The sequence below is a fragment of the Thamnophis sirtalis genome, unplaced genomic scaffold (genome assembly GCF_051295495.1).
Source record: "Thamnophis sirtalis isolate CommonGarterSnake01/CBP01778 unplaced genomic scaffold, rThaSir2_p1.2 scaffold_10, whole genome shotgun sequence".
NCBI classification, from domain to species: domain Eukaryota; kingdom Metazoa; phylum Chordata; class Lepidosauria; order Squamata; family Natricidae; genus Thamnophis; species Thamnophis sirtalis.
In genome coordinates this window covers 11,313,630-11,341,388 of record NW_028261390.1, presented here as the reverse complement: position 1 = coordinate 11,341,388, position 27,759 = coordinate 11,313,630, and the positions used below count along the sequence as shown (strand labels likewise).

General features: G+C 41.0%; 1 protein-coding gene across 7 annotated transcripts in view; it reads left to right on the top strand.

Annotated features, from left to right (window-relative positions):
* MAPK10 (mitogen-activated protein kinase 10) overlaps positions 1 to 25,385 on the top strand; it is a 257,681-nt gene extending 232,296 nt beyond the window's left edge. For 2 of the 7 annotated variants that reach the window (XM_087724065.1, XM_087724064.1), the window contains exons 12-14: positions 2,736 to 2,799; positions 6,063 to 6,140; positions 13,303 to 13,445. In XM_087724065.1, the coding sequence (XP_087580191.1) occupies positions 2,736 to 2,799; positions 6,063 to 6,140; positions 13,303 to 13,445 (285 nt within the window). Of the gene's footprint in view, positions 1 to 2,735; positions 2,800 to 6,062; positions 6,141 to 13,297; positions 13,446 to 23,892 lie in introns of those variants that run through there. The other 5 variants (XM_087724063.1, XM_087724062.1, XM_087724066.1 and 2 more) reach the window with 5 other exon arrangements.
* The last annotated feature ends 2,374 nt before the right edge of the window (positions 25,386 to 27,759 follow it).

The following is a 27,759-nucleotide window of genomic DNA, read 5'->3' as shown; positions in this document are numbered from 1 at the left end:
CCGCCGCAGTTCAAAATTCAACCACTCGGCAACTGGCATGTATTTGCAATTATTGCTGCTGATTGTCAAGATGACTGGTTGTTAAGATTTAACAATGGCTTAACAACCACTTAAAAATTGTAAGAAAAAAAGATCATAAAATCGGCTGTAACTCACTCGGCAATCTCCTTACTTAGCAATAGAAATTATAGAATAGAATAGAATAAAAGAGTTCTTAGAAATTGTGGTCCTAATTGTGGACAATCTATTCACGTAGCCCTCAACATACAAGCCAAACAATTTCTGCCGCTAACCAAGACAGTTATTAAGTCAGATTAGCCCCATTTTATGACCTCGTTGCTGCAGCTGTTAAGTGAATCAGCACAGTTGTGGAGTGAATCATGAAATCGTTACGTGAATCTTGGTCCTCCAGTAACTTTGCTTGTCGAAAGGTGGCTAATGATAATCACATGACCCTGGGAGAGTGCAACAGTCATGCGGACATGCCAGTTGCCAAGAGGCTGAATTTTTTGATCATGTGACCATGGGGATGCTGCATTAGTCATAAGTGTATAAAAATGGCCATAAGTCATTTTTTCAGTAGCACGTAACCGAGGACTACCTGTACTTAATTTCCAGAGGTGGGAAAAAAATTAAAATTTTTAGCAAAGCGTTTTCTACCTGATTGCTGGGTGGGCCTGGCCATGATGGGCATGGCCTAGTTGCCCTCTTGCACCATGGCGGGGGGGGAGCTTTTTGTCCTCCCCAGGCTCCGGAGGTTTATTTTGAGCCTCCGGGAGGGCGAAAATGGCTTCCCAGGCTCCGGAGACCATCTGGAGGCCGGAAACATGCCCGGGAGAAGGATTCGGGGGTTCACCAAACTGGTTCACCGACAAATGCGCGCCCGACAAATGCACGCTGACAAAACTGCCGTGACCAAACAGCGAAATCGAAAGCGCGCCCACTAAAGCGCATCGACAAATGCGTGCCGACAAAAGTGCGCCATCGAAAACAACGCAAAAACAACGGTAACAACGTTAACAACCCTAACTCTAACCCTAACCCTAATCCTAGCCTAAAAACCCTAATCACGCTTTTGTGGGCGCGGTTTTGTCGGCGTGCTTTAGTGGGCACGCTTTCGATTTCGCCGTTTTGTCGCGGTGGTTTTGTCGGCGCGCATTTGTCGTGCGCGCATTTGTCGGGTCACGTCCAAACTGCACAGAATCTTAACTAGAGGTTCTCCTGAACCCCTGCAAATCCCCATCAGCCCACCCCTGTTAATTTCCAATTAGAAGTCATGGTTAAATCCCTGGTCAATAAAGAATGCAAGGAATTGGCTTTTCCCTCTTGCAATGCTTGCAATGTCCATGCGCTTAAAGGTGCTGCATTTTTCGTAGCCCCTGTCATAACCTATTAAAATTGCTTCAAAAGCTAAAGTGTGGCTCACGGTAAGCTATTTCTGCTTCTCCTCCTCCTCCTTTCTGAGAGAGATTTTCCAGAAGAAAAAGGCTACAGAGAGCTTAAGCTTTTTTCCTTTGGGTTATGTTCTTTTTCTTGAATGAACAATTTAGTGTCTCGGCTGATGTGAACCCTATTTAGCTCAGTCCAGCTTCTTCCTCCTTCTCCACCCATCCATGAGCTCAAAACCTAAAGAGGGGCTATCTAAGAAAGAAAGAAAAAACAACAACTGCATCATCTTGGATGAGATTTCACATTAATATTTATTTATTTTTTTGGTCTGGCTCTTCCATTCCACCCCTTCCTCTCCTACTGCCCTGTGACTCGCGCTTTCTGCTTTCTCACTCATTAACAAATGCTAGCTATAGGTCTGGCAGAGCGTGGGAACCATCAGCTGTCACACTTCACAGGATCGATCTCAAGTTTTCGTCTGTCTGAGAGGCTTGCATGCTTCACTCTTTAGATGAGCAAAAGGGCTTCACAAAATCATGAGTGGGATCTCTCCAGCTGGGTTTTTAAGAACCAGGTTAGATCTGGTTGAGGCACAGATTAGATTAGATTAGATTAACAGAGTTGGAAGGGAGCTTGTAGGTCATCTAGTCCAACTCCCCTGCACCATTTCTGGCTGCACCAAATGGCAGTCAAATCTCTTCTTGAAAGTCTCCAGTGATGAAGCTCCCACAACTTCTGAAGGCAAGCTGTTCCATTAGTTCATTGTTCTCACTATCTGAAAATTTCTCTTTATTTCTAGGTTGATTCTCTCCTTGTTCAGTTTCCATCCATTATTCCTTTCCTGGCCTTCAGGTGCTTTGGAAAATAGCTTGACCTCTTCCTCTCTGTAGCAGCCCCTCAAATATTGGAAGACTGCTATCATGTCTCCCCTGGTCCTTCTCTTCACTAGACTAGCCATGCCCAGTTCCTGTAACCGTTCTTTATATGTTTTAATCTCCAGTCCGCTAATAATCCTGGTTACTCTTCTCTACACTCTTTCTAGAGTCTGAACATCTGCTTTATAGTGTGGGAACCAAAACTGGATCCAGTATTCTTGGTATGGTTTTACTAAGGCTTTATAGAGTGGTATTAGTACCTCACTTGATCTTGATTGTATCCCTCTGTTTATGCAATGTAGGATTGCATTGGCTTTTTTGGCTGCCACTGCACCCATCATGCTTGGAACATGTTTGCTGAGTTTTTCATTTCCTAACTATTTTGGCACCCAAGTTAACTGACCTCAAAACTTTTGGTTTATGTTCCCAATTTAACTTATTCCGTTGACCTCTCTATGTTTCAATTCACAGCCACCTCCACAGATCTATGACAAGCAGTTGGATGAAAGAGAACACACAATTGAAGAGTGGAAAGGTAATTTTTTAACATATACAAGGTATAGCATCTGATTCTGCATTTGATATCTGTCCTTGACCTCTTCTTCCTACCTCCTGATGCCTCCTGCATTCCATGGGAATTGCATATGCACTCAGAGCATGATCAATAATTCTTGAGAAGTTTGAGAATGGGTTTGAATATTAATAGCTTGGGTTGGTAGTTAGGCATTTGGTTTGAGCTCCGAGCTTGGCAATTTGGTTGCAAACATTTCGTCACCATTCAAGGAGACATCGTCAGTGCCTTTTGAGTTGTGCTCGTCTGTCAGAACACAGGTCTTTAAAGACCTTTTTGTGAGATTGCAAATTAGTCTGAATGCTGTTTGTTCGTATATTTCTGAGTCATAGTCTGATTTTGGACAGCTTAATGACTGAGATTAATTTAACAACCATGGTATTTACTTAATGACTGTTGGACAAAGGTCACAAAAACTTAAGTGGGTCATGTGGTGACCCACTTAACTACCACACAATTTACAACTATAAAGTTTGATTGGCTTCCTATTGTTGTTGGGCTGTAGTTAAGTACCATCTGTATGGTGCAGATTAGGATTAGAGTTGTTATCTGGGTGCTTCTGACTCATGGTCTGGTTTCGGCTTGTTTGCAGTCAGCCACTCAAGCTATCAAACAAGCTGAAATTAGACCATGATTTCTCCTCGAATGGTGATGAAACATTTGCAGCCAGGTTTAAGAATCTTCCTTCACTTGTTTGTTTTTTCTCTTTACAAAAAATGTTTTGTTATCTCTGAAAAATCTAGTGTATTTTCCAGATTTACAAGAAGCATGTGGTCACAGGAAAGCTATAATGCCATAATTAGAACCAGTCCTACCATTGGGCATAGTGATCATAGATTCAGGCAGCAGATGCTGAATGATGGCAGCAGTGGTTCCACCACAAAACCGCGTTTGACTAAACCGCGCTTGACGAAACCGCATAGCTGACGTCATCAACAGGGCGACAACAGCGCGGAGACAGAAGCACGCTGTAAACGCTAAACCTAAAATTAACCCCTAAACCTAAACCTAACCCCCCTAAACCTAATCCTAAACCTAACCCTAAACCTAACCCTTAACCTAACCCTAAACCTAACACTTAACCTAATCCTAACCCTTAACCTAACCCTAAACCTAACCCTAACACTTAACCTAACCCTAAAGCTAACCCTAAACCTAACCCTTACCTTAAGTTGAATCGGCTTGCTTTCAAAGCGCTATTTAAAGCGCCCTTCTTTCTCCGCGCTCGCTGTTGTCGCCCTGTTGATGACGTCAGCGACGCGGTTTAATCGGGCGCGGCTTAGTCGAGCGCGGTTTTGTCGTGCCACGGGCAGCAGTGACTTCACACCAAGTTTCTTATTACCCCACCCACCCAACCACACCACCGCCATTGCTATAGTTAATGCAGGACAGAATTGTGTTCACTATGCAACCTGCACTTGATTCCTAAATTGTTTTCAGATGCAATACAGGTAGTCCTCGCTTAGAGACCAGTTGAAGTTACAAGTACCTCCCCCCCCCAAAGGTACTTACAAATCTGTTCCTGAGTTCCAGCAGTTGCCTCACTGCCCCCATCGTGGTGGTCACATGATCACATTTTGGGTGCTTAGCAATTGGCTCTCATTTATAAAAGTTTGCAGCATCCCACAATCACGTGATCACAATTTTGCTGGGTTTTGGCATTCAGTAAAAAAAACACTCATTGGATAAAATGGATTCATTTTAATGACCACTGCATTTGCTTAATGACCGTGACACTCATGTAATAATCATGGTATTCGCTTAATGACTATCACACAAAGGTCACAAAATCACAGGTAACCCACTTACCACACAATTTATGACTATAATTCCAGGCTCAATAATGGTTGTAAGTCGCGGAATATCTCCATTTATGATATAATTATTATACTATGCATTAGCTACTGTTGAAGTCCAGTCCCCCTGCTCATCCCATTGATTTCAGCAGGTGGTGTAGTGATAGAGGTTTTGTGCCTTAATATATAATATGATTTATTAATATAATGAATATTAAATATAATATAGTATTTCTCAAGATAGCAGGCATTTCCTTAACAGATTTAATGAAAAAGCCGTCTAAGTGAGTGACAATCAAAGCCAAGGATCCAGAAAATTAGATTTAAGCTCATCAGAGGAACTTTTCAAGAAATTGTTAGTGCCTAAAGATCATTATGAAGTTGTGCAAGCTGGAAGACAGGTCCAGGTAGTCCTCAACCTATGACCACAATTGACCCCCAAATTTCTGTTGCTAAGCAAGATATTTGTTAAGTGAGTTTGGCCCCCATTTTATGACCTTTCTTGCCACCGTTGTTAAATGAATCACTGCAGTTCTTAAAGTTAGTCACACGGCTGTTAAACGAATCTGGCTTGCTGGTTAGAAGCCCGGAAAAGGAGATCACATGACCCCAGGACACTGCAACCGTCATAAATACGAGGTGGTTGCCAAGTATCTGAATTTTGATCCCCTGACCATGGGGATACTGCACCGGTCATAAGTGTGAAAAATGGTCATAAATCATTTTTTTCCAGCACCATTGTAACTTTCATCTGTCATTAAATGAACCGTTGTAAGAGGAGGACTCCCTGTGGTTTCTCTGCTCTTCAAGGCAGTTGACTCAAGGGAAAGAGTAGGACAAATGATAGCTAGGAAAAACATAGCTATCCATTTTTGTGGCCCGGGTTCAGGGGTGGCCTGCTGTGACTTCTCAGAGGTTCGGAAAAAGCTCTAGCTAAGATACTGTGCAGTTCAGAGAGGCCCCAGATCCCACTCCTGGATGGCCCCACCCACCCTGTCCCGCCCCTCCCAGGAGTCCCCACGCGGTCTGTTTTGGATACGGGTAAGTGCAGGGCACGGAGGCTGGGGAGGGCAAAAAACCGTCCTACTGAAAGTTTGGGAAGGCCAGCCTCCAGAGGGCCTCTGGAGCCTGGAGAGGGCGTTTTCACCCTCCTGGAGGCTTGGAATAAAACCTCCGGAGCCTGGGGAGCGCAAACACCCCCCTCCCCTGTGGTGCAGGAGGCTGACTAGGCCACGCCCACCATGGCCACGCCCTCCCAGCAACAGGGCAGAGAACCCCTTGCTAAAATTTTTGAAGCCCATCCTGCCTGATTTAGAACATTTTTATTCACTTTCATGAGTGATTTTAAATAATGTGGGGAAATAATAAAGCATCTTTTCATATGGGGAAGTAATGCAACATCTTCGTAACAATCTCCTTTGTCTCTTGCAGAATTAATCTACAAGGAAGTAATGAATTCTGAAGAAAAGACTAAAAATGGCGTAGTAAAAGGACAACCATCTCCCTCAGGTACTCAGTCCTAGTGAATGACAATATTTTATATGGTTACAGACCAGGGGTGAAATCAACCTACCTTCGCTACCGGTACGCAAAGGAGAGGGCATGCGCCACCTCCGCACATGCGCAGGACCTTCCGCACATGCGCAGAGCGTCAAAAACAGGAAGTGACGGTGGGTGGGCGCAGCCTCCCGCTGCTACCAGTTCGGCTGAACCAGATAGAACCGGCTGAATGACAAACCTTAAGACACATTCTTTTTTCATCTGCATCTAGAAATAGTACAGTAGATTTTCATTGATTGGAAGCTAGGATGTATTCCAACTCATCTTATAGTCTTTTGTATAGTCTTTTCGAACTTGGTACAAATACAAGGCATTTAAAAACAACCAACAGCCACACGATTCGAGAGGGGAAGGGAACTCATCAACCCCAGGCCTGCCGACACAGCCAGGTTTTAACGGCTTTTCGGAAGGCCTGGAGAGAGGTGAGGGTCCGAATCTCTGCGGGGAGTTCGTTCCAAAGGGCCGGAGCTGCCACAGAGAAGGCCCTCCCCTGGGTAGTAGCCAGATGACATTGGCTGGTAGACGGAACCCGGAGGAGGCCTGCCCTGTGCGATCTAATGCGTCTTTGGGAGGTAATTGGCAGCAGGTGGTCTCTCAAGTACCCAGGTCCAATACCATGAAGGGATTTATAAGTGACGACTAGCACCTTGAAGCGTATCCGGAGACCAATCAGTAACCAGTGCAGCTCGCGGAGGATAGGTGTAACGTGGGTGTACCGAGGTGCGCCCACGATCGCTCGCGTGGCTGCATTCTGGACGAGCTGAAGTCTCCGAATGCTCTTCAAGGGCTGCCCCATGTAGAGCGCATTGCAGTAGTCCAGTCTTGAGGTCACGAGGGCATGAGTGACTGTTGCGAGTGCCTCCCGGTTCAGGTAGGGACGCAATTGGTGCACCAGGCGAACCTGGGCAAATGCCCCCCTGGTCACAGCCGACAAATGAAGTTCTAAGGTCAGCTGTGGGTCCAGGAGGACTCCCAAATTGCAAACCCTGTCTGAGGGGCGTAAAATTTCACCCCCCAGCCTGAGTGATGGAATACTAACCAAATTTTTGGGAGGGAAACACAACAGAGCACTAGAAGAAGATAAACTATATTAACTGAACTCGGTTAAAAAAAAAGAATTGTATTAACTCTCCGCTAATCCGCTTATCTAGAAATAAGCCGTGCAGAATTAATTGGGGGCTTACTTCTAAATAACAATATATCAGATTTGCTGATATATTGCTTCTGATTGGCTTTCAGAACTTTGAATGGATGAAGCTAGTTTTCCCATGTCATGTATTAATTCAGTGTTCAATGAAACATTAAGTTTTTGTAGTCAGTTCTTTAGCCATCATTAAAGGGTTGACAGATGGGCTTGTGGTATCTCGTGCCTGTTCCCACACGCGTTTTTTTTATTTTTTACTTCAGCTGCAGGTTTATCTCATGTTTTTCTTTGTTCACTGTCATTATATCAGAAATTATTGTTTTTCCTCAATTAATGCCAGGTCTACTCAAAATTCAACTTATGCGTTATATATTTGACGCACCAGATGTTTGTTGCCTCCCCTTTATTCGTTTCTTTCTCTTTGCAGTTTGCTAGCAGTATCAAAACTTGGCGTGTTTGTGGGCATGGGACTGGATGGATGAAAATTGAAGATGTTCTAAAATTTAATTCTTTTTAAAATTTAAATTGGATTGTTTTGATTTACCGTGTTTCTCAGAGTATAAGATGCACCAAGATTTTGAAGAGGCAAATTAAAAAAAATGTTTTTGCACTCTGCAGACCTCCTGAAAACAGCCCGTTTTTTGCAAAAATGGGCCCATTTTATTTTTAAAAAGGGCATGAATAGCCTTTAGGAGACTTGTAGACTGCTCCTGGGGGCGGGGGGGGGGCAAAATTGAGCAAAAAACGGACCATTTTTTGCTCATTTCTGCCCTCCCCAGGAGCCTCCTAAAGGCTATGCATGACCATTTTTGCAAAGGGGAGGCGGGATTCCAGGAGGCAAAAAATATATTCAGTGTATAAGACGCACTCAGATTTTCATCTTCTTTTTTTGAGGGAAAAAGGTGCGTCTTATACTCTGAAAAATACGGTAAATAGGATTGTTTTGATTTTTATCAAATTTATTTTAATAAAATGCTTTTGGAGTAAAAAAAATCTATCTAAAGATACTTTTCTATTTAAGATACATTAATAATTTAGTTTATTCAGCATGAAATGGCGCATGAGGCTGTAAATATCCACAATATTGGGACTGTTGGTGAGTCAACCGCAGGCCACAGAAGGAACAGAGATGACAGTTGCTCTTTAAAAATTATGTTTTAAATCGAGTCGATTTTCATCAAGTGTTTTTACTAGTGATTTAAATCATGATTTATATCAAACCAACCCTGGCACAGGTAGAAGATTCAGACTTGCTTGTTCTGCCCCGGGCAGTGAGGTTCTGCTCGGGCAGCCAGTTAACTCCACGCTTGGGAATATTTTTCAGATCAAGTTTATTGTCAGGAATCCTTAATAACAAAACTTACAGTTCAGTAATGAGGTTCTTCTGACTTTCCCTGATCTGTCCCTTCACGTAGTGTAAAAAGACATTAATTCCTCTAACCCATGTCGCTGGTGCAAAGCTGCTTCTGCTAGTGCTGACAGGGATTCAGTGAGTGCGCAGTAATAAAACAATTTCCCGGGCAAAATAGCCCACTGCCCAATCAGGGAGCACAGATGTGGTCACATGTTATGGGACTACATTTCCCACAAGGTAGTTGCATTTCCCTTGAGATAGTTGCTTAAAGGAGACAGCTTCTAATTTTTAAATTAACTATATACTGTTGGGACAGCACACTCCCCACCTGGAATTATAAATTCCACTATCAACTAGCCTTTAACTAAAAATAAACAAAGGCATGGCATAAAAATGCAAACTGACTGCCTAACTAACTGAGATACACAAGGGAAAACATGAGGCAAAATGAACATCCACATTCGTTTTCTTTCCCTCACTAACTTCCCTCCCGCCATGTTGTTGCTCAGCACGGAAAAGCCAACAGGAATTTCAGGGTAGATGCTTGGATTAGCATAAGCCTTTCAGTACCGCACATTTGTTTCAGTTATGTCAGAAAGGCCATTCAACAAGTCCTTACAGAGCCGAAAAGTGAGGGACAGAATACACAAATTTGATTTAAGAGCTTACTGAGCTGTGGCCCAGCATCATCATTCTTGAAGATGGAGTGGATGTCAGAATAAATCATTGTTCATGGGCAAATTTGTCAAAGAAAGCCCTGCCTCTTAGGTGATTTATGAGGAACAATAAATAGGATGTGCTTGTAAAGGGGGGGGTGGAATAATATAGAAGGACTAATTAAACTCAGCTTTCCCTTAAAATGGAGGATCAGACTTATTCGAAACTGCTGTTTGTGGCTAGCAGAAAACACTTTATTTCCCTCTTTCCTGATAAACGGAGGACTGTTGTTTTAAACCCTGATTTCTCTCCAATTTCTCTCCTCGATTTACAAGCATCCGTTTAGTGACTGTCCACAGATACAGCAGCACTGAAAAAAAGTGACATGACTGGTTTTCCTATTTATGACTGTTGCCGCATTCCCACATGATCAAAATTCAGGTGCTTGGCAGTTAACATGTATTTTATGACAGATGTCTGTGGGGATTCTCATTCATCGAGGTCATAGTTGTCCCAGAGGTGCTTTTTAAGAGGCCGTTGGGCTTTCTCTGTTTTTTCCCCCCCCTTTGAAGACATTTTGCTTCTCATCCAAGAAGCTTCTTCAGCTCCCTAATCCCATCAGGGTGAGCTGGTTTCTCCTATAAACCTTTTTAATTTCCTAATCTCTTCTTTTAATGTTTTTAACAAATTGTAACCGACCAGAGTCGCTGAGACATATGCATTTAAATGTATAAATTACTGGTTCCACCACAAAACCGCGTTCGACTAAAGGGCGCTCGACGAAACCGCGTAGCTGATGTCATCACAGGGCGACAACAGCGTGGAGACAGAAGCACGCTGTAAACGCTGTAAACGCTAAACCTAAAATTAACCCCTAAACCTAAACCTAACCCCCCTAAACCTAACCCCCCTAAACCTAATCCTAAACCTAATCCTAAACCTAACCCTTAACCTAACCCTAAACCTAACCCTAACCCTAACCCTTAACCTAACCCTAAACCTAAACCTAAACCTAAACCTAATCCTAATCCTAACCCTTAACCTAACCCTAACCCTTATCCTAACCCTAACCCTAACCCTAAACCTAAACCTAACCCTAAACCTAACCCTAAACCTAACCCTTACCTTAACTTGAATCGGCTTGCTTTCAAAGTGCTATTTAAAGCGCCCTTCTTTCTCCGCGCTCGCTGTTGTCGCCCTGTTGATGATGTCAGCGACGCGGTTTAATCGGGCGCGCTTTAGTCGAACGTGGTTTTGTCGTGCCACGTAAATTACTACTCAGCTCATTGGAGAACTGAAGAAGCTTCTTGGATGAGAAGCGAAACCTCTTTAAAGAAAAACAAGAAAGTTCAGTGGCTTCTTGAAAAAGCACCTTTGGGACATGTATTTATGAGAGTTGCACTGTCCTGGGATCATGTAACCATTTCTAAGCTTCCCAGATGATTTCCAACATGCAAAGTCAATTGGGTAAAAGACAGATTGGTTTCATTACTGCATGAGTCACTTAACAATTACGGCAAAAAAAGTTTATAAAATGAGACAAAAGTTAACAACTGTCTTGCTTAACAATGAAAATTTTGGGTTCCCTTGCGGTTGTTAATCAAGGACTACCTATACATGTTTACTTTTAATTTCGAGGAATTTAAACTCTTATCATTTTTTAATTTTAATCAGGAATGGTAAAATGAACTAGGGCATAAAACAGTAATTTTCCAGGATCCATCTTGAGGGGATTGTGTCCATAGAGAGAATTTATCAACCAAACACCAAGATCATGCAATATAACTCATTTAGAAAAGTTCCGTGATGGAGGGAGAGAAAAATCTATATTTTTTGTTATTATAACGAAAGAAACAACTTGCTAATACAACTCTTCAGCCATAGCCTGCAGTAATTCATGGCTATCTATCAAAGACTAGTTAGTCATTCATTAAAATTTATATGTTGCCTGACTCTCAGTGACTCTGCTTGGTTACAAATTGTTAAAAACATTTTTAAAAAAAATTAGAAAAGTTCATCTAAGAAACCAGCTCACCCCAATGGGATTAGTCCACCCCACTTGTACCAGCAGAAGAGGCGTGCTGTGGACATTATCAACCAAGGAATTTTGGAGTCCAGGAGAAGGGCCTTTTTTGCTGTGGCTCCTGCTCTCTGGAACGTCTTGCCTCGCCCATCCTGAAATCAGATCCGCTTGCAAAAGGCCTTGAAGGCAAGTCTGTGCCAACTAGCCTGGAGCCCCAATTGGGGCGTAGCACTTGGGTAATGGAGTGTGTGTCAGGGTTCCAAATAGCATCCAAAAGTAAATCAGAGTCCAAGGCAAAGTATTGCTCAATTTATTAAGAGAGCCATGTTGGCACATCTGGGAAAACCCGAATCTGAAAGCTTCCCGGTTTTCCCCACCCAGTTAAAAGTTCATGATCTTGCCACCACGCCCACAAGTCCATCCCATGGTCCAATCTTCCACTGCCATGCTGGCAGTTTCACCCATCCAGTTCCGGTCAGGTGCAGAGGTGCAGAGACAAAGGATGACCTTGGATTCTAGAAAGGAATTTTATTTTGACAACATCACATTCTACTCCTTACTATTCCCCCTCCCAATTCCCCACTAATGAAACAGCATAGTAGAATAGAATATTAGTGTGGCAGGCCAAATATCCCAAAAGGAATCAGCTGCAGGCCTGACAGGGTGTGTGTTTCGCTCCCTCCCTCTCCATCCAACTTAGTTTTATACTAATTGAATTTAAAATTTAAAATCCATATTTATTGTTTTAATATTTTATAGTGCATTTTAATCTGTAAGCCGCCTAGAGTCACTTGTGGCAAAATTGGCAACATATAATTTTAATAATAAATGACAATAATAAAATTAAAAACCATAAAGAAACATAACAATATCAATAGCACTTATATACTGCTTCATAGTGCTTTACAGCCCTCATTATATGGTTTACAGAGTCAGCCTATTGCCCCCAACAATCTGGGTCCTCATTTTACTGACCTCGAGAGGATGGAAGGCTGAGCCAACCTTCAGCCCTGTCAGGATCGAACTCCAGGCTGTAGGCAGACTTTGTCTGCAATACTGCATTCTAACCACTGCGCTACCAGGGATTCTAATAATAAGTGCATATTGGTCACTTCTCAAGGATGGTAGAAAACACAGGACTGGACAACTGAAAAGCACATGGGTTACTTAAGGAGTTTGTGATTGCAGTGGGAAACCAAAGTAATACAAAGCATTTTTTTGTTTATTCTATTCAATATTGATGAAATCCAGTAAGGGATGCAACATACATCTCTGAGCAAATCAAATATTGCAATTTCTTGGGCGATAAATATATTAGTTAATACATTTAATCATACTCACTACATAGCAATTGCATTACACTGGGGTTGATTAATTACACTTACCATATTTTTCGGAGTATAAGACCCACCAAGATTTTGAAGAGGCAAATGTAACTTTTGCCATTTTGGTTTAGCTTAGAGCAGGGGTGTCAAACTCAACTTCATTGTGGGCCGCATCAGGCTTGTGTTTGACTTTGGGGAGCCAGGGTGGGCGTAGCCAGCTCATCACTCGTGTCGGGAGCGCCTATGGTGGCCTGCGCTCTCTGCCAGTGAAAACAGGCTCCCGAGCTCCATTTTCGCCTACGACGGCCTCTTGCAACCCTCTACCAGCAAAAACGGAGCTTGGAAGTGCCACTCGCGGGGCTCCATTTTCGGCCGCGACGGCTTCCTGCAACCCTCTGCCAGTGAAAACAGAGCTTGAGAGAGCCGCCCGTGGCCCTCACGAGCTCCATTTTCGCTGGCAAAGGCACCATGGGCCAGTCCTTCTCTGTTTCCAGGGTGACCCCCCACGGGCCAGATCCGACTGAGAGGCGCGTGTGTTTGTTCGTGTCTCTGTGAGCGTTCTCTTGCTTCCAGGTTGAATCACGTCGGTGTTCATTTTCTTAGCACAGGTGCAGCAGTGAACAGCAGCGAAAGCCTCCCTCCCTCCTCATCTGTCAATGACATTTCCTCCATGTCCACAGACCAGACCTTGGCATCGGACACTGACAGCAGTTTGGAAGCTTCTGCAGGACCCCTTGGTTGTTGCAGGTGACTAGCCGCCTGCCTGCGAAACCCGACGTTCTTCAGAAGATGATGCAATTTGTAGGGAGACAAATCTATGGTGATTAGTGAAAGAATGTGATAATGGCAAGGAAGAGAGAGAGAGAGAGAAAGAGAGAAAGAGAGAGAGAGAGAGATCAAAATACACATACTGATTAAGCAAACAAAAAGTCCCTTTCAGCCTGCTTTTCCTTAAAAAAAAAAGAGTAATGTAAATGCAGCTAAGCTCAAGTGTATATTTAACTTATAGTTGCTCTGCTTTGGTCTTCTTCCAACGATGCTTACTGCACAAAAAGAGAGAGAGAGAGAAAGAAAAAAAGGGGGGTTTAAGAAAAAGAGTGAGAAAAGAGGGGGGAAGTTTTAAAAGAGCTTTTTCCCCCCCATTAAAAATGGCAAAAATTTTAATGGTTGTAAAATCAGCAATCTGCAACTGTCCTTTCTCATAATGGCATGACAAGGTGGACAGCCCCCCCCCCCCCTTCCCTTTCTGTGTATACATGTGTGCTTATTTAACTGCTCTCTGTTTCTGTTTTGGATAAATATACAGAGAACTGCACATGTATCTTGGTGTACATACATACAAATATGCATTTGAAGATACAGTTAATACATGAAGCTGTGTGTATGCATAAACCGAAGAAGCAGGAGCCTTTATGTCTTACACGCGGCCTGCCGTGGAGAACAACCTCCTGTCGTCGTGTTTTTTAAATGACATTTTCACCTGTAATTATAATCTCAATGTACAGTACGGCTTGTTTAGTTGTTCCATGGGTTAGTTTAAATTATTTTACGGCTAAAATCCTATAGAGCTCACTTCTGAGTTGGTATGTGTGGGAGCTAAGATGGAAATATGTACAATCAGAATCCAAGTGAAGTTTTTCTCAAAATCTAGACAGTGTAGCGTCTTAAAGTTCAGTGTTGTTTTAACAGCAACTTTTGGGGGAGGAAAAATGTAGGACGGTCACTCAACTGATTAGTTACTCATACCCACGACCGTAGGAATTGGTTTTTAAAATATTCATCTATGGAAATAGCATGGTTTTCTATGGACATTGGTGGGAGAGAACCTCATTTCTATCGTATGGTTCCTGTGAAGTTTTTTGGAAGCCCTAAATTGGCTCCTATGGATCTTTTGATCCAATGTGTGTCATCTTAAGCGAAGAAGAGAGAATTAAGCACCATCTTATCTACTGAAAGTGACCATCAATTTTATTGAAAGGTGTTGTATAAATTAGACAAGTCATCCATAGCCTCAGTCACATCCTTGGACTTATATCTTGGGGGAAAGTAGCATACTTCTGTCCTAATTTGGTCTTGGGAAACTAAAATCCATCACACATAAATGGTTACAAGATTCCTCTCTGCAGAAGTTTCAGCAAACTCTCAAATAATTACCAGGTTCTACATCAAGGCAGATTGGATGATTTGCTAGGCAAATATGAGCCTTGGTTTTATTTCTTAGATCTGAATGGAACATTATCAAAATCTGGAAAGTGTTTATTTAGTGTAGGAGTAAGCAAACATTTTTTTCCCTGGGCAATAACAGGTACTTATTGGTAAACTACATATTATGGCTGCATCTTGAATCATGTGGTGTATTCCCTAATGCAGGAACATAATGAAGTCCAATTGCAAGAAGATCATATTGCAGGTCTGTTTATTTATAGCAATTTAGCAAGTGTGGATCAGGTCAGTCAATGTGTTTGAATGACTTCTTAATTTGGTTTAAAACTTCCCTTTTATAAAAGTGTTGTATATCTAACTACTCTGAGCTTTCACTTTCCCTTACTTGTACCTTTCCATCCAGGCAATCTAAGCCAGAGTGAAAATATTCCAAGACATGCTCACAATGTTAGCAACTTTAGCAACTAGTGTTGTAAGATATATTACTTGAGCAAGAAGTTAAGGCACAAATCTGCCTGCCTCACATGGGACAATGTTCAAATATGTCATCTAAATGCTTTGGGAGATGCAGGAGCAAAAATGTTCTGGAATGATGAAGAAACTCCAAAAGACTCCATCTATCTTCTCTGCACATATTCTATATAGCTCGTACCCTGTTTTCAGTCAAACCAATGGTATACTATATCTGGTCATGAGGAGCAATGTCACAAACCTAGCTTTTTTTTTCAAAACGTATGTGTTGAGTCTGTTGATACCTGAATGAATGGTAGGACTGTAGTCTAACTTTTGAAGGAAATCCAAGATGTCATTTATTTCTCCTAAATGAAGCTAGAAATCAATGCTATGGATTAATCTGTACGGATTGCCATTAAGCCATGTTCAGAATGGCAGAAAATATTAACATCATTCATTACGTTCCATTTTCATTCATGAAAAACTCAACCTTCTTACATATCCAAGGGGGTTAGAGCAATTCTGTTCAATTCCCCAGAGGGTGAAATTTTGGGAAGATTCATTCCAGAGACTTAAACAGAAGATGGAATCCCAATGTCTTCTCCAAGGTTAGAGTCAGGGAGTCAACTCTGGATGTTGAAATTCAACCCCTTGTGTAGCCTTTAAAAACACAACCCCAGCTTACCTTTAACAACTTTCATAGTTAGATGATGTGAATCAAAATTAAATAAACTTTCTAGTTAATTTCAGTGGTAAAATAAACATAAAAGTATGCACAATTAATGCAGAATTTCAAGTCATCCCAATAAGTTTAAGCCTATTCATATCACACTGGTCTGAATTCCATACAATATTTCTAGAAGTATTTCTAATGATGTAATGTAGTTTCAGTTGCTAAGTAAAGTAGTGAGGGAGTAGATTTTTCTTTGAAGAAAAGAATCAGAAAGTTTAGTTTGTGCAGTATGTATAACAGCAATAAGCAATAGGTTATTACTGAAAATATACACATATATATATAATTAGATACATATATATAGCAATATAGGGGACAATCTACTAAGTGCCAGTATAAGTCAAAGCCATGTGGGTGGTATGTGTACAAAAATCACATGCCACTTCCATACATGTCACAAAACAACGGTGCTTAATCTGTTGCCCCCGTATTCTTCTCAAAGCCATGAAATTACGTTATCTCATGTGGCATTGTAACTTGAACTCAGCCTGGAAGAAATCCCACTACACGAGAAATGGTAGCATTTACAAGAAGGGACAAGGGTGTGTTTGGGGACTCCATAAAGGCAATAACAGAGAAAGGATGTTCTAAGCAATAATGGCGTTTGCTTGATGTGTATTTTCTTTCCTAATATCATGGGCAATTACAAGCCACTTCTCCCTGTCCGCCATTTTGGTGCTGACAGGACTAAAACCTGGGAGTCGTTTGGAATCGCACATTATGATAAGATGTGATTGTTAACTATTGCCACAATCAACAGCTAGGCAACTGAGTTTAGAGAAGATACTAAATCACTCAGGACAGTGAAATGCCAAGCAGCATTTATGAAAATAATAAATAAATAAAATCTCTCTCCACACTAGATATGGCAGATGAGATTTCTACAAAAGCACAAGGTGAGGAAGTTAGGACCAAATCTAACCACCGCATGAAGGATCTACAGTTACTTAAGAAAAATATCCACAAAACTTTGAGACAACCGTCATTACTAATTACTAACAAACTGATTCAAAAATCAAGCAACTGGTGTCCTAAACCTGTTGCCTCATCTCTTGTCCACCCATCACTTAAAAGTACTGGATGCCATTCTGGGCAATTCATTTCAGAAAGGATATCATCATCATCGAGAAAAGAATGAGGGGTTGATGAATGAAGAATGAGTGAAGGCGATCAGGTTCTTCCGAGGGTAAGCTTGGGTCATACACTAAGTGTATCAAGAGAGAAAGTGAAGAAAGATAATATTCAACAGTTGAATGCTCTGAATTATCTACAGAAATAATTGTAGTGGTTGTAAATAAAGGGAACTAAGTATTTAACAATGCAACTGTGATTGAGATGAAAATCATCGTTGCAGAATGGCTCAAGGTCAATTCAGAAAGATGATTCGCTGAAGGTCAGCGACTTCCTTAGTGTTTCAGATATTCCAACATATATCAGAACTAGAAAATGATCAAGACAGTGGCCAGAACATGTAGGATTTGATTGGTTGATTAATTGGGCAACAAGTCTTGTTCATATCCTTTGTGAAGATAACTTCGCATAAGTAAAGCAAATTGCAATGTGTTCCGCTTATTGTCAACTTCAAAATAGGAATGCTAGAATGCAACTTATCTTATCGCTGAATCTGAATTAAGTAGATTTTCAGAATCGCATCATAAATACGTGTGCAGCAATGTTAACAACCAGTTGAGTGAAAATTGGATCGCAGATGGGAATGGAAGGACAAAGCCAGGCTGATTGTATGCACCAAGTTCTAGAGTTACCTCGAAGCAAAGTAATGATATGAAGTGTTTCATTTTATGAGAACTGATAGAAAGAATAATGTCCAACTGACATTATGTGCGTTTAAGATAGTATAAAGCAGAATTCTTTATAGCTTGGTGGTTAGAGGATGAACAATCGCCAATTTTATCACAGTAGGTATAGAAAGGATGCAGAAATTGAGTAATTCACAAACAAAGCAATAAGTTGCACTTCAGTGCTCTGCTTTAAAAGGCTGTTTAAATTGTAGTGTTGTTATGTAGTTCACAAGAAGAAATACCACAATTCATGCCTTGAATTTGGTACCCAGTTCTTGAACGACCAGTCGAAAAGGATATTAATAAACTAGAATGTTTAGGATGAAGCTCCCAGATATCATATAGTATAATATAGCCTTTATTGTCATTGTACAAAATAAATACAACGGAATTGGTTTTAGCCTCACTGGTTTAATCACATGACAACAAATACAAACAACATAAATAGGATAAAGAATAATCCCAATGCAAATAATTAGGGGAAAAGAAAAAAGAAAAGAAAGAAAAAGAAAAATTAGTCATACATTTCGGCGTGTGCGTGGAGTGATTGTGGTTATGTTTAAGAGTCTGACAGCTCAAGGATAGAAACTATTTTATATAGTTTCTATATAAACTATACCATATCCTACAAAGAAAGAATTAAAGAATCAGGTATGGTTAGTCTAGAGAAAAGAGTATGGAGAAGCAATCTAATTATTGTTAGTTGCAAAGTCGTGTCCAACACACCGCAACCCCATGGACAATGTTTCTCCAGGCCTTCCTGTCCTCTACCATCCACTGGAGTCCATTTAAGCTCACGCCCACTGCTTCAGTGACTTCATCCAGCCACCTCATTCTCTGTCGTCCCCTTCTTCTTTCCCAGCATGAGGCTCTTCTCCAGTGAGTCCTTTCTTATTAGGTGGCCAAAGTATTTGAGTTTCGTCTTCAGGATTTGGCCTTCTAAAGAGCAGTCAGGGTTGATCTCCTCTAGGACTGATCGGTTGGATGGCCTTGCAGTCGAAGGGACTCACAGGAGCAATCTATTAGCCATATTCAAATATCTGAAGTATTTTCAGAAAGATGAAGGGGACAAATTGGCTTTTTATCACCGCAGTACAAGGATTAATTATTTCCATCTGCTGGAAACCACATAGGCTTTGTGCAACGTGTCAAATTTGAAAGTAGAAAGAAATTAAAAATGGCTCAGATTTAGGGTGGGGTGGCATGGAGCAAGGTAGAGTTTTTTAAAGAGGCAAAATAAGTAATTCCAAACATTCCCTCATAAAAAAAAAGAGGCAAAAGGTAAACTGAGTAGTCAAAAACAAAGGAAAAAAAGGGCTAATAAACTTCAGGAGGGCCACCGATGCCCTCTTCCTTCAACCTGGCCCTAGAGGTTAGTACCAAATTACAAGAAAAGAATCATTTGCTCCTAAAGCTGTAAGTTGTTTGGCAATGGCATGAATGGGGTCTGGAGGCGCCTCTCCCTTTTCTAGATTTTTAGCAGGACTGGATGGGCATCAATTGAGAATACTCTTGTTGTGGAATTACTGCTCCAGAAATGATTTTGGATAAACATGATTGGGGCATCTTTTAAGTGCCAAGATGTTTTCTGAATTCAATGAAGTAGCGAATAATTCAATAATTACCATCATTCTACTTTGGAAACAGATCACTCTCAACAGCATCGCATATCAGGGAGTATATAACTAGAAACAAAGTTAAATGATGTGAAGAAAATATCCAGATACAATGATGCCTAAGAGAGCAATGTCTTTTAAGAGACATATTTTCTTAGGCTTTTTTAAAAAATGTTTGCCCTTGGTGTCTTATTTTGCTCCAAAACTTTTACCTAAGCATGGCAGATTGATTGGGTTGTGGTTCACAACTTCCTAGATCAGCTGTTCAAAGGCTGTGCAGCCCCAAAAATACTTGGTTAGTCCTATGTGCATTTTTTTTAAACCTCCCTCCGAATTCTCAGGGGTTTTTAAACTTTTATCCAAGTAAGTAAAGTTCTAAACATATATCAATTTCCTTTTAGCTCCACTTCCCCTTGTTCCCAAAACGTTAAGGTTGCTTTTACTAAACGGGGGTTCAACTCTGGATTTTCAGATTTATAACCGTATGTTTGTCCACGAATCTGATAGAAGCTGAAGAGGGCATTTCGTGTTTGAACTCACCAATCTAGACACACACAAAAATGAATAGTGGGTGCTCCAGTACTGGAGGTTTTTAAGAAAAGATTGGACAATCATTTGTCTGAAATGGTATTGGGTTTCCTGCCTGAGCAGGGGGTTGGACTAGAAGATCTCCAAGGTCCCTTCTGACTCTGTTATTCTGTCATTCTGGATCTATGAGTTCAGAAGTTTCTCTCGGCCAACTCTGAATTGCTACAAAAACCTCTGAGGGCTTTTTAATATGGCATGGGTTTTGCAAGGAAGTATACTGCATTCATTGGTCAATGAGAAAAGCAAGTTGAGGTTACTAAAAGAACTAGTGTTGTAAAGAATCACTGATTATGTGCCATTGTCTATGGAGATTCTCCGTCATCCAGGTCATGGTTGTTCCAATGGTGCTTTTTTTCAAGAGGCAACTGGACTTTTTTTTAAAGATGTTTGGCTTCTCATCCAAGAAACTTCTTCAGCTTGAAGCAAAGCTTCTTGGATGAGAAGCACCACACCTTCAAAGAAAAACCAGAAACTCCAGTTGCCTCTCGAAAAAAAGCACCTTTGGGGCATTATGTGCCATCGTTTTTGATTCCTAGCATCTACAATAAAAACGCCATCTTAAATTTTCATTCTCTGCTACTTGCAAAACCATCAAAAACTGGCACGGTGAAGGAGGAAGCCAGCTCGCTTTTTTCATTTCCTGAAGGCCAGTCTAATATTGGGATGAAATGGATAATATCTTTCCACCCAAATCCACCATAGCCATAATCAGCTAGGCTCTGTAGTGTGTTTATGATGTAAGTCATAAAAGTACTACAGGCAGAATCTTTGCAGCCCCCCCTTATATTGTAGGACGGCATGGCTAGAGAATCAGGGATTTGGCAGAATGCACATTAAAGGAGATTTTGTTGCAAGTCCTTTTGTTGCTGAAAGCCATCCCTGTTGAATTTCAGCCTGCTATGCAGCTGCGAAAGATAACACAGGAAGTGGAAGTGAAGAAATATAATCTTCAGCCTTTGGCAAATACTCCGTAAAGATAAGGACGTTGGTAGATTCTTCTGAGCATTTTGAAGATTTTCTTCTTTAAAATACTCATTCAAAGAAATATTTGCCTCATAGGGCAGCTAGGTTTATATCTGTATGAATGTCACTTCAGATTGCAGCTAGGGCTGATAACACTTACATTTTAATTTTTTAAATAATAATAATAATCGCTGTATAGACAAAAACAATGGAACGTAATTCTAGTAAGATTTGAGAATCCTAAATTTCCCTACAGCCATCCAGGACACTAAGAAAACAACCAATCAATCGATCATTATCTTCTTTTAAAATTAATCTACCTCACAGGGTTACACCTCAGAACAAAGGTGAGATATAAGATTTTCTCTGAACTTTTAGTTTTCTAGACTATGTAATTTTGTAAATTGCTTAGTCTATAGTTTATTTGTTTGCTTCCATTTTAATTATGTTTAGAGTTTGGTTTTATTTCTGTGTCTTTCAGTCAGTTTATGACTTCTGGCAACTTCCTGCACAAATTCCTGTAGTTTTCTTGGCAAGGATTAGGGTTAGGTTCAATGAGTTTTTGCCTTTGCTTCCTTCCTGGATTTGAGAGATAGGCTCTGGATCAACCAAGTAGGGTGCTTTGGATAGACTCTTGAAATGAATTGGATAACAAGACAGCCTGATGCTGTCCCATCATATCAAGGAGTATATTGTAGATATGATTACATTTTAATTAACCTGTCTGAATCCAGAACAGCAATTTGAAGGACTTTCCACCTTCCATCCGGTCAGAATTGTGCTGATATTTGAAGTGTTTTTGAATATTAGTAGCTTGGGTTGGTAGTTAGGCTGTTGGTTTGAGCGCCGAGCTTGGCAATTTGGTTGCAAACATTTCGTCACTATTTGAGGAGACATCGTCAGTGCATTTTGAGTTGTGCTCATCTGCCATGTTTCGTCTATGATGAAACGTTTGCAACCAAATTGCCAAGCTCGGAGCTCAAACCAACAGCCTTGTACAGATATGTCAGATTGAAGCTTTCCCCACTTTTTTCAGAAACAGTGCAAATATTTGCATTTGACAAGATTCAGTCTCCCACTTTATTTCAGTATATTATTAGCAAAATTTTGTTGTCTATCAAATCTGCTGTAGAGGGTTACACATCACGTAGTCAAGATGTAAGCCAAGAAGATTTCTTAAGATTAAGCTTTTGTGTGGAAAACCGGAGACAAATTGCTATTTACCTAGATTTGGTTGTTTACCTGTGGTTTTTTTTTTAATAAAGAAACCAGTTTCTGATAGATGGCAGAAATGTTGGCTAGGTTTCTAATTTGCTAAATTTAACCTGAATTTGTCTATTTAAAGAGAAAACAATATGTTGTAATCTGGAATTGTTTTGAGTGAGAAGACACAGTCCACTTGAATTGTTCTACATAAATACAAGATTGTGTGCGTGTGTCTCTGTGTGTGGTAAGGAGAAAAGAACTTGTTGATATTTTTACTGATCTGTGAACAAAAATACCCTTGTTCCTAAGATGTGATAGATTAGGTTTTGTTGCGAAATGTTTGCTTATCTTGTGGGCTGTACCTTAATTATATTTCATCTCTGTTTAGTCCCAATGGAATCTCCAATCAATTGCCCATCTAACTTGAAAAGTTTCTTTAAAGTGAAGAGCTCTGGAGAGGTTTAAGATTGAAGCTTAAATGTATGCTGTAGAAAGAATTTTAACTTTAAAAATGATTTAATTATATAAATGTATAATGGTAGATGACGTTGAGCACTGTTTGCAGAATGGTTTTTAAAGTTAATTTAAGATCAGCATGATTTTTTTTGGATCGATCATTTATCATTTTATAGCAAAAAAACTAGAATATATTTCCTACGGATTTGCTTAGGTGGGATTATCATTATCCAAGTCTAACTTTAGCATATTTCATTTTCAAAATGTCAGTGGCAAAGGGAGGAGGAAGCAGCGAAGTGGCACTTTCAGCGAAGATTTTCTGGCAGAAGTGAGACATGGCTCTCTGGGTCTCCAATTATTATTATTATTATTTTTTTTGAGAAAAGCACAAAAGGAATAAGGATGATGTGGTTTTGTTTCCAGGGAACAATTCTGCTTTGAAAAGGAAGGGGGGAAAGAATGGCGCCTCCGCCCAGCAGCTTTATATCTTATCCCCATGAAAATCTTTTTGAAATGTCATTGGTGAAGGCCTCCGAGTGGTGCGGTGGCTAGAGCTCTCGCCTCACAAATCAGGAGGCTGTTAGTTCGATCCTAGGTAGAGGCAGATACGTATTTCTGTCTCTAGGCACAATGGGAATATATCTGCTGAACAAAACTCTGCATTGGCAACAGGAAGGGCATCTGGCCATTAAAACACTCCGCTAGCTCCATTCAGTTGCCCAGACTCCACCCCGCGAGGGATTATGGGGTCGTTAAAAGAAGATGACGATCAGGGAAGGCCTCTGAAAAAGGCACAGGAAAAGCATTCTTTTGCTCCAGTTGCATTTTTACACAGTGTTGATAGAAAACAATTCTGGATTGGACTTCATTATGGACCAGGGATCAAAAAAATAAAAAAGAGAGATGCTGTTGATCAGACAGATGGAATCAGAACCTTCTGTTCAGCTGTGACGAATCTTAACCCATGTATTGATCCCAGGATAAAAGTTAGTTAAATTCCCTTTTAGTCCCAAGGAAATGAGCCAGCTATAAATCCAATATCCATTTTACCCCAAGGCAAGTTTCATTTTTTTATTTCAATCACACACACACACACAAAATGGAAAGTTTTGCTTAGGATTTTTTTTCTTTCTTTTCTTTTGGCAAAAAGAAAAATGTTGTAGGAACACTGTGTTTTTCCTCTTATCCTCCCTAAAAAAAATTCCATTTTTATACCTGTAGATTTCTGGATGCCACGTCCTTTTGGGACTGCAGTACGTGTAAGAAGGAACAGGGACTCATGTCTAGCGTGAAAAGCAGTGCAAGTGATGATATAAGGAGTATGGTCATCAGTTAAGTCCACCTGCAAACCCACCTCCATTGTGTGTGCATGAATCTCTTTCGCTGGCTTGGGCATAAGAGGTGGGGTTTTATTCTGCTTGTTTCAATAATCACCTTTACTTAGCCCAAGCTGCTAATTCAAGTATATCTTAGAACAAGTCAGTTCTGACTTGTTGAATTCAGCAATCCAGTCTCAACTTCACTGGGATGATTCTACCCTCAAGGGCATAAATATGTCGATTCTCAGATAGCAGAGCTTATTAAATAACACTTTCTTTCTGTTGAACAGGGCTATACAGTTCTAGTTAGCAAGGAGCATCTTGTATTGTAAATATCTGTACCGATTCCCCTCCCTTCGTTTTTGTCACTTCCAACAAACCATGGTTCCTTCTGTACATTTCGAAGGCCACTGTTATGCCTCCATGTGCTACCCCTGGCCATTTCCTCTGCCGGTCTTCCTCCAGCAAGGAGAAGGCTTAGGGGTTCCAGCTGTATATAGAGACATTTATGTATATTTAGCAAACCGAGTAAGTGGGACTTCTGGCCAGTAATATGTTTTGAAACAAGGATATCCCGGATCTACAAATCCCAAGTAGCAACGTCAAGCTGTTCACCTTGCCATGTCCATCCTATAAGACCTAAATTGCATTTGCTATATTTCTGCACAATTGGCGTTTCACGTATAATTTACAACGACCAAGAGCATGACTTGTAGTGTTGAGGGGAAAAAAACTCCCACCATTTTTAAAAACACCGTTTCTCTCTCTCCATATATATATATGTATATTTATATATACTGTATGGAAGAAACAACAACAACAACACACAAAAACCCAAAGCTTGTTCAGCATCAAGACTAGAAGAAGAAAAAGAAGAAGTGTCCAACTTAATTTCCAAGATCTTAGTTTTGAACTCGACAAGTCACAATAAGTGACGTGGATGAACTGACCAATGTGAAGCTTGAAAAGGAGATGAACATCATTACATTTTGTTTACTTCTTCAGCCATTTTACTTTCTACCTTTTCATTGTTTCCTGTGGGTGGTAAGAGGGGGGAAATGGAGGGATTTGGCTTTGTTCATCAACCTTTTGTGGATCAATGTTGAGTCAATGCATTCTAACTTCTATTTGTTTTGAGTTATTAAAAGCAGAAGGGAGTCTCTTTTCCCCTTTGTGCCAAAAAAAAAAAATAAGGAGAAAAAAAATCTTTTTGGAGTTCTTGTCTAAATATTTTTGCCTTGTTGTCTTGATTCATTTTTTTCCTGTGATCCATGGGGGGGGGGGGATTTTTGTTCCCAAATTCAATATGTTTCTCCAGCAGAGAAATCAAGCTAACTTATCATCAGAATGTTGTCTCTGAAGAATTGTAAACCTGTGGATGTCAGGGTTCCAAATAGCATCCAAAATTAAATCGGAGCCCAAGGCAAAGCATTGCTCAAAGTTCCAATTTATTAAGAGAGCCATGTTGGCACATCTGGGAAAACTCGAATCTAAAGCTTCTAGGGTTTTCCCGCCCAGTTGAAAGTTCAAGATCTTGCCCCAACACTCACAAGTCCATCACATGGTCCAATCTCCCACGGCCATGCTGGCAATTTCACCCATCCAGTTCCTGTCAGGTGCAGAGGTGCAGAGACAAAGGATGACCTTGGTTTTCTAGAAAGAATTTTGTTATGGCTACATATCATCTCACTCAGTGGTGGGTTTCAAAAATTGTTCGAACCTACTCTGTGGGTGTGGCCTCCTTTGTGGGAGTGGCTTGCCGCCCATGTGATGGGATGGGAGTGGCTTGCTGGCCATGTGACCGGATATGAAGATGCCGACGACACTTGTCAGAACCTCCTTAAATTACCTCACACACAGCACTGGCATGCATAAGAATACGATGTAAACTTGTTTTTTAAAAGGCATCTTTGGTTTGCGTTAAAACAACTTCAACACACGCAATGTTCTGATTGCACCACAAACGCAGTAGTCATCCTTACCTTTCACAGAGGCACTGAGTTTTATAAATATGAGCATGATAGTGTAGAATAATCATATTCAAGGACCAGTGGTGGGTTTCAAAATTTTTTGGAACCTCTTCTCTTGGTGTAGCCTGCTTTCCGGGTCCACTGGTGGAACCTCTTCTAACCGGTTCGGTAGATTTGACGAACCGGTTCTACCGAATAGGTGCGAACTGGTAGGAACCCACCTCTGATCTCACTCCTACAATCCCCCCTCCCATTTTCCCACAATAGAAAATGCATAGTAGAATAATAGAAAGTGTGGAAGGCCAAAGATCCCAAAAGAAAAGATGGCTGCAGGCCTGACAGGGGAGCTTAGAAGCACGTGTGTTGTTACTATATATTTAGAGTATTAATTTCATTTCTTTAAAATATAAATTTTAAAAAATGTATTTTTTTTTAAACTTTCACCATGAATGGGCTTTTGAACAGACTTATGAGATTAAGTCACACACACCAAAATCAAGCTGACACCATGAAATAATGCTGAAAAAGCAAAGCAACATAACTCAGAATTGTAGCAACAAACTTTCACAGGAAAGGGAGCAGAAAAGCATTTGAGAAGGAAAGCACAGCTCTACACACAGAGTTTTCAAAGTGTTTTGGAATACCATAACAGATAAATGTCTGGAGATTCTCCATTTGGGACCCACAATAGGGGGGAGCCATTTAGATATTTTGAGTTGGGAGCAATATCAGTCCTAAATGAAGGTACTCTAAAGCAGTGTTTTTCAACCTTGGCAACTTGAAGATGTCCGGACTTCAACTCCCAGAATTCCCCAGCCAGCGAATGCTGGCTGGGGGATTCTGGGAGTTGAAGTCCAGACATCTTCAAGTTGCCAAGGTTGAAAAACACTGCTCTAAAGGTAGTGAGTTGTAGAATTTGGAATGCCCTATTAAAACTGTTCATGAGTGCTTCCCTATTACAGCTGCCTAGGTGAAAACGAAGTCCAGAAACTGTTCCAACTTATGGACCTGATCTGTCAACCTAGATTCACATTGCATTATACAGTATAGTTAATGCTAATCTTGGCTAGTGTCCAAAAGGATCTGCCTATTCAGGGGTGTCAAACTCAAGACGTAGGCCAGATCCAGCCCACAGTGTGCTTAGATCTGGCCCAAGGGGCTGGCCTGGAAACAGTGAGGGACCAGCCCATGTGCCTCTGCCACTGAAAATAGCTTGGGAGGGCCATGGGTGGCACTCGGAGGCTCCATTTTCGGCTGTGACAGCTTCCTGGAGCCCTCTGGCAACAACACGGCCTCCCCGAGCTCTGTTTTTGCCATCACCCTGGTGGGCTGAGTGTTCTGACCTAGGCTTCCTGATACAATAAAAAGCACACACTTAGGTAGGAAAAAACCTTTTTATTTCAAAGGCTGTGAATTATATTGACTCACAGCCAGTAATGAGTCCCAAATAGTTGGAAAGAGTTCTACAGGAGGCTGCCAAAGTCCTTCTGGATAAGGCTGATAGGCACCCACCTTTATCTTCTTTAAAAACACTGCCAAACTTAATTAGCAATTAGCTTGGCAAGGACACACAAAGCAAAGAGTCCAAATGGAATTTCGAAAGGTAAACTGACCAGCACGAACCAAGCTGCTTCCTACAAAGACTCATGTGCTTTTGCTCCTCCTTTATGTCCTATGGGAGGGGCCAATCACCTCCCGAATCATCCCTTTGGTTTTAACTGTTCTTGTCTTCTGGCAGCTCTGTGCATTCGCGCACTGGGAACAGGGAGAGCCTGTTCCTCTGCCTTGCTGATGTCTGA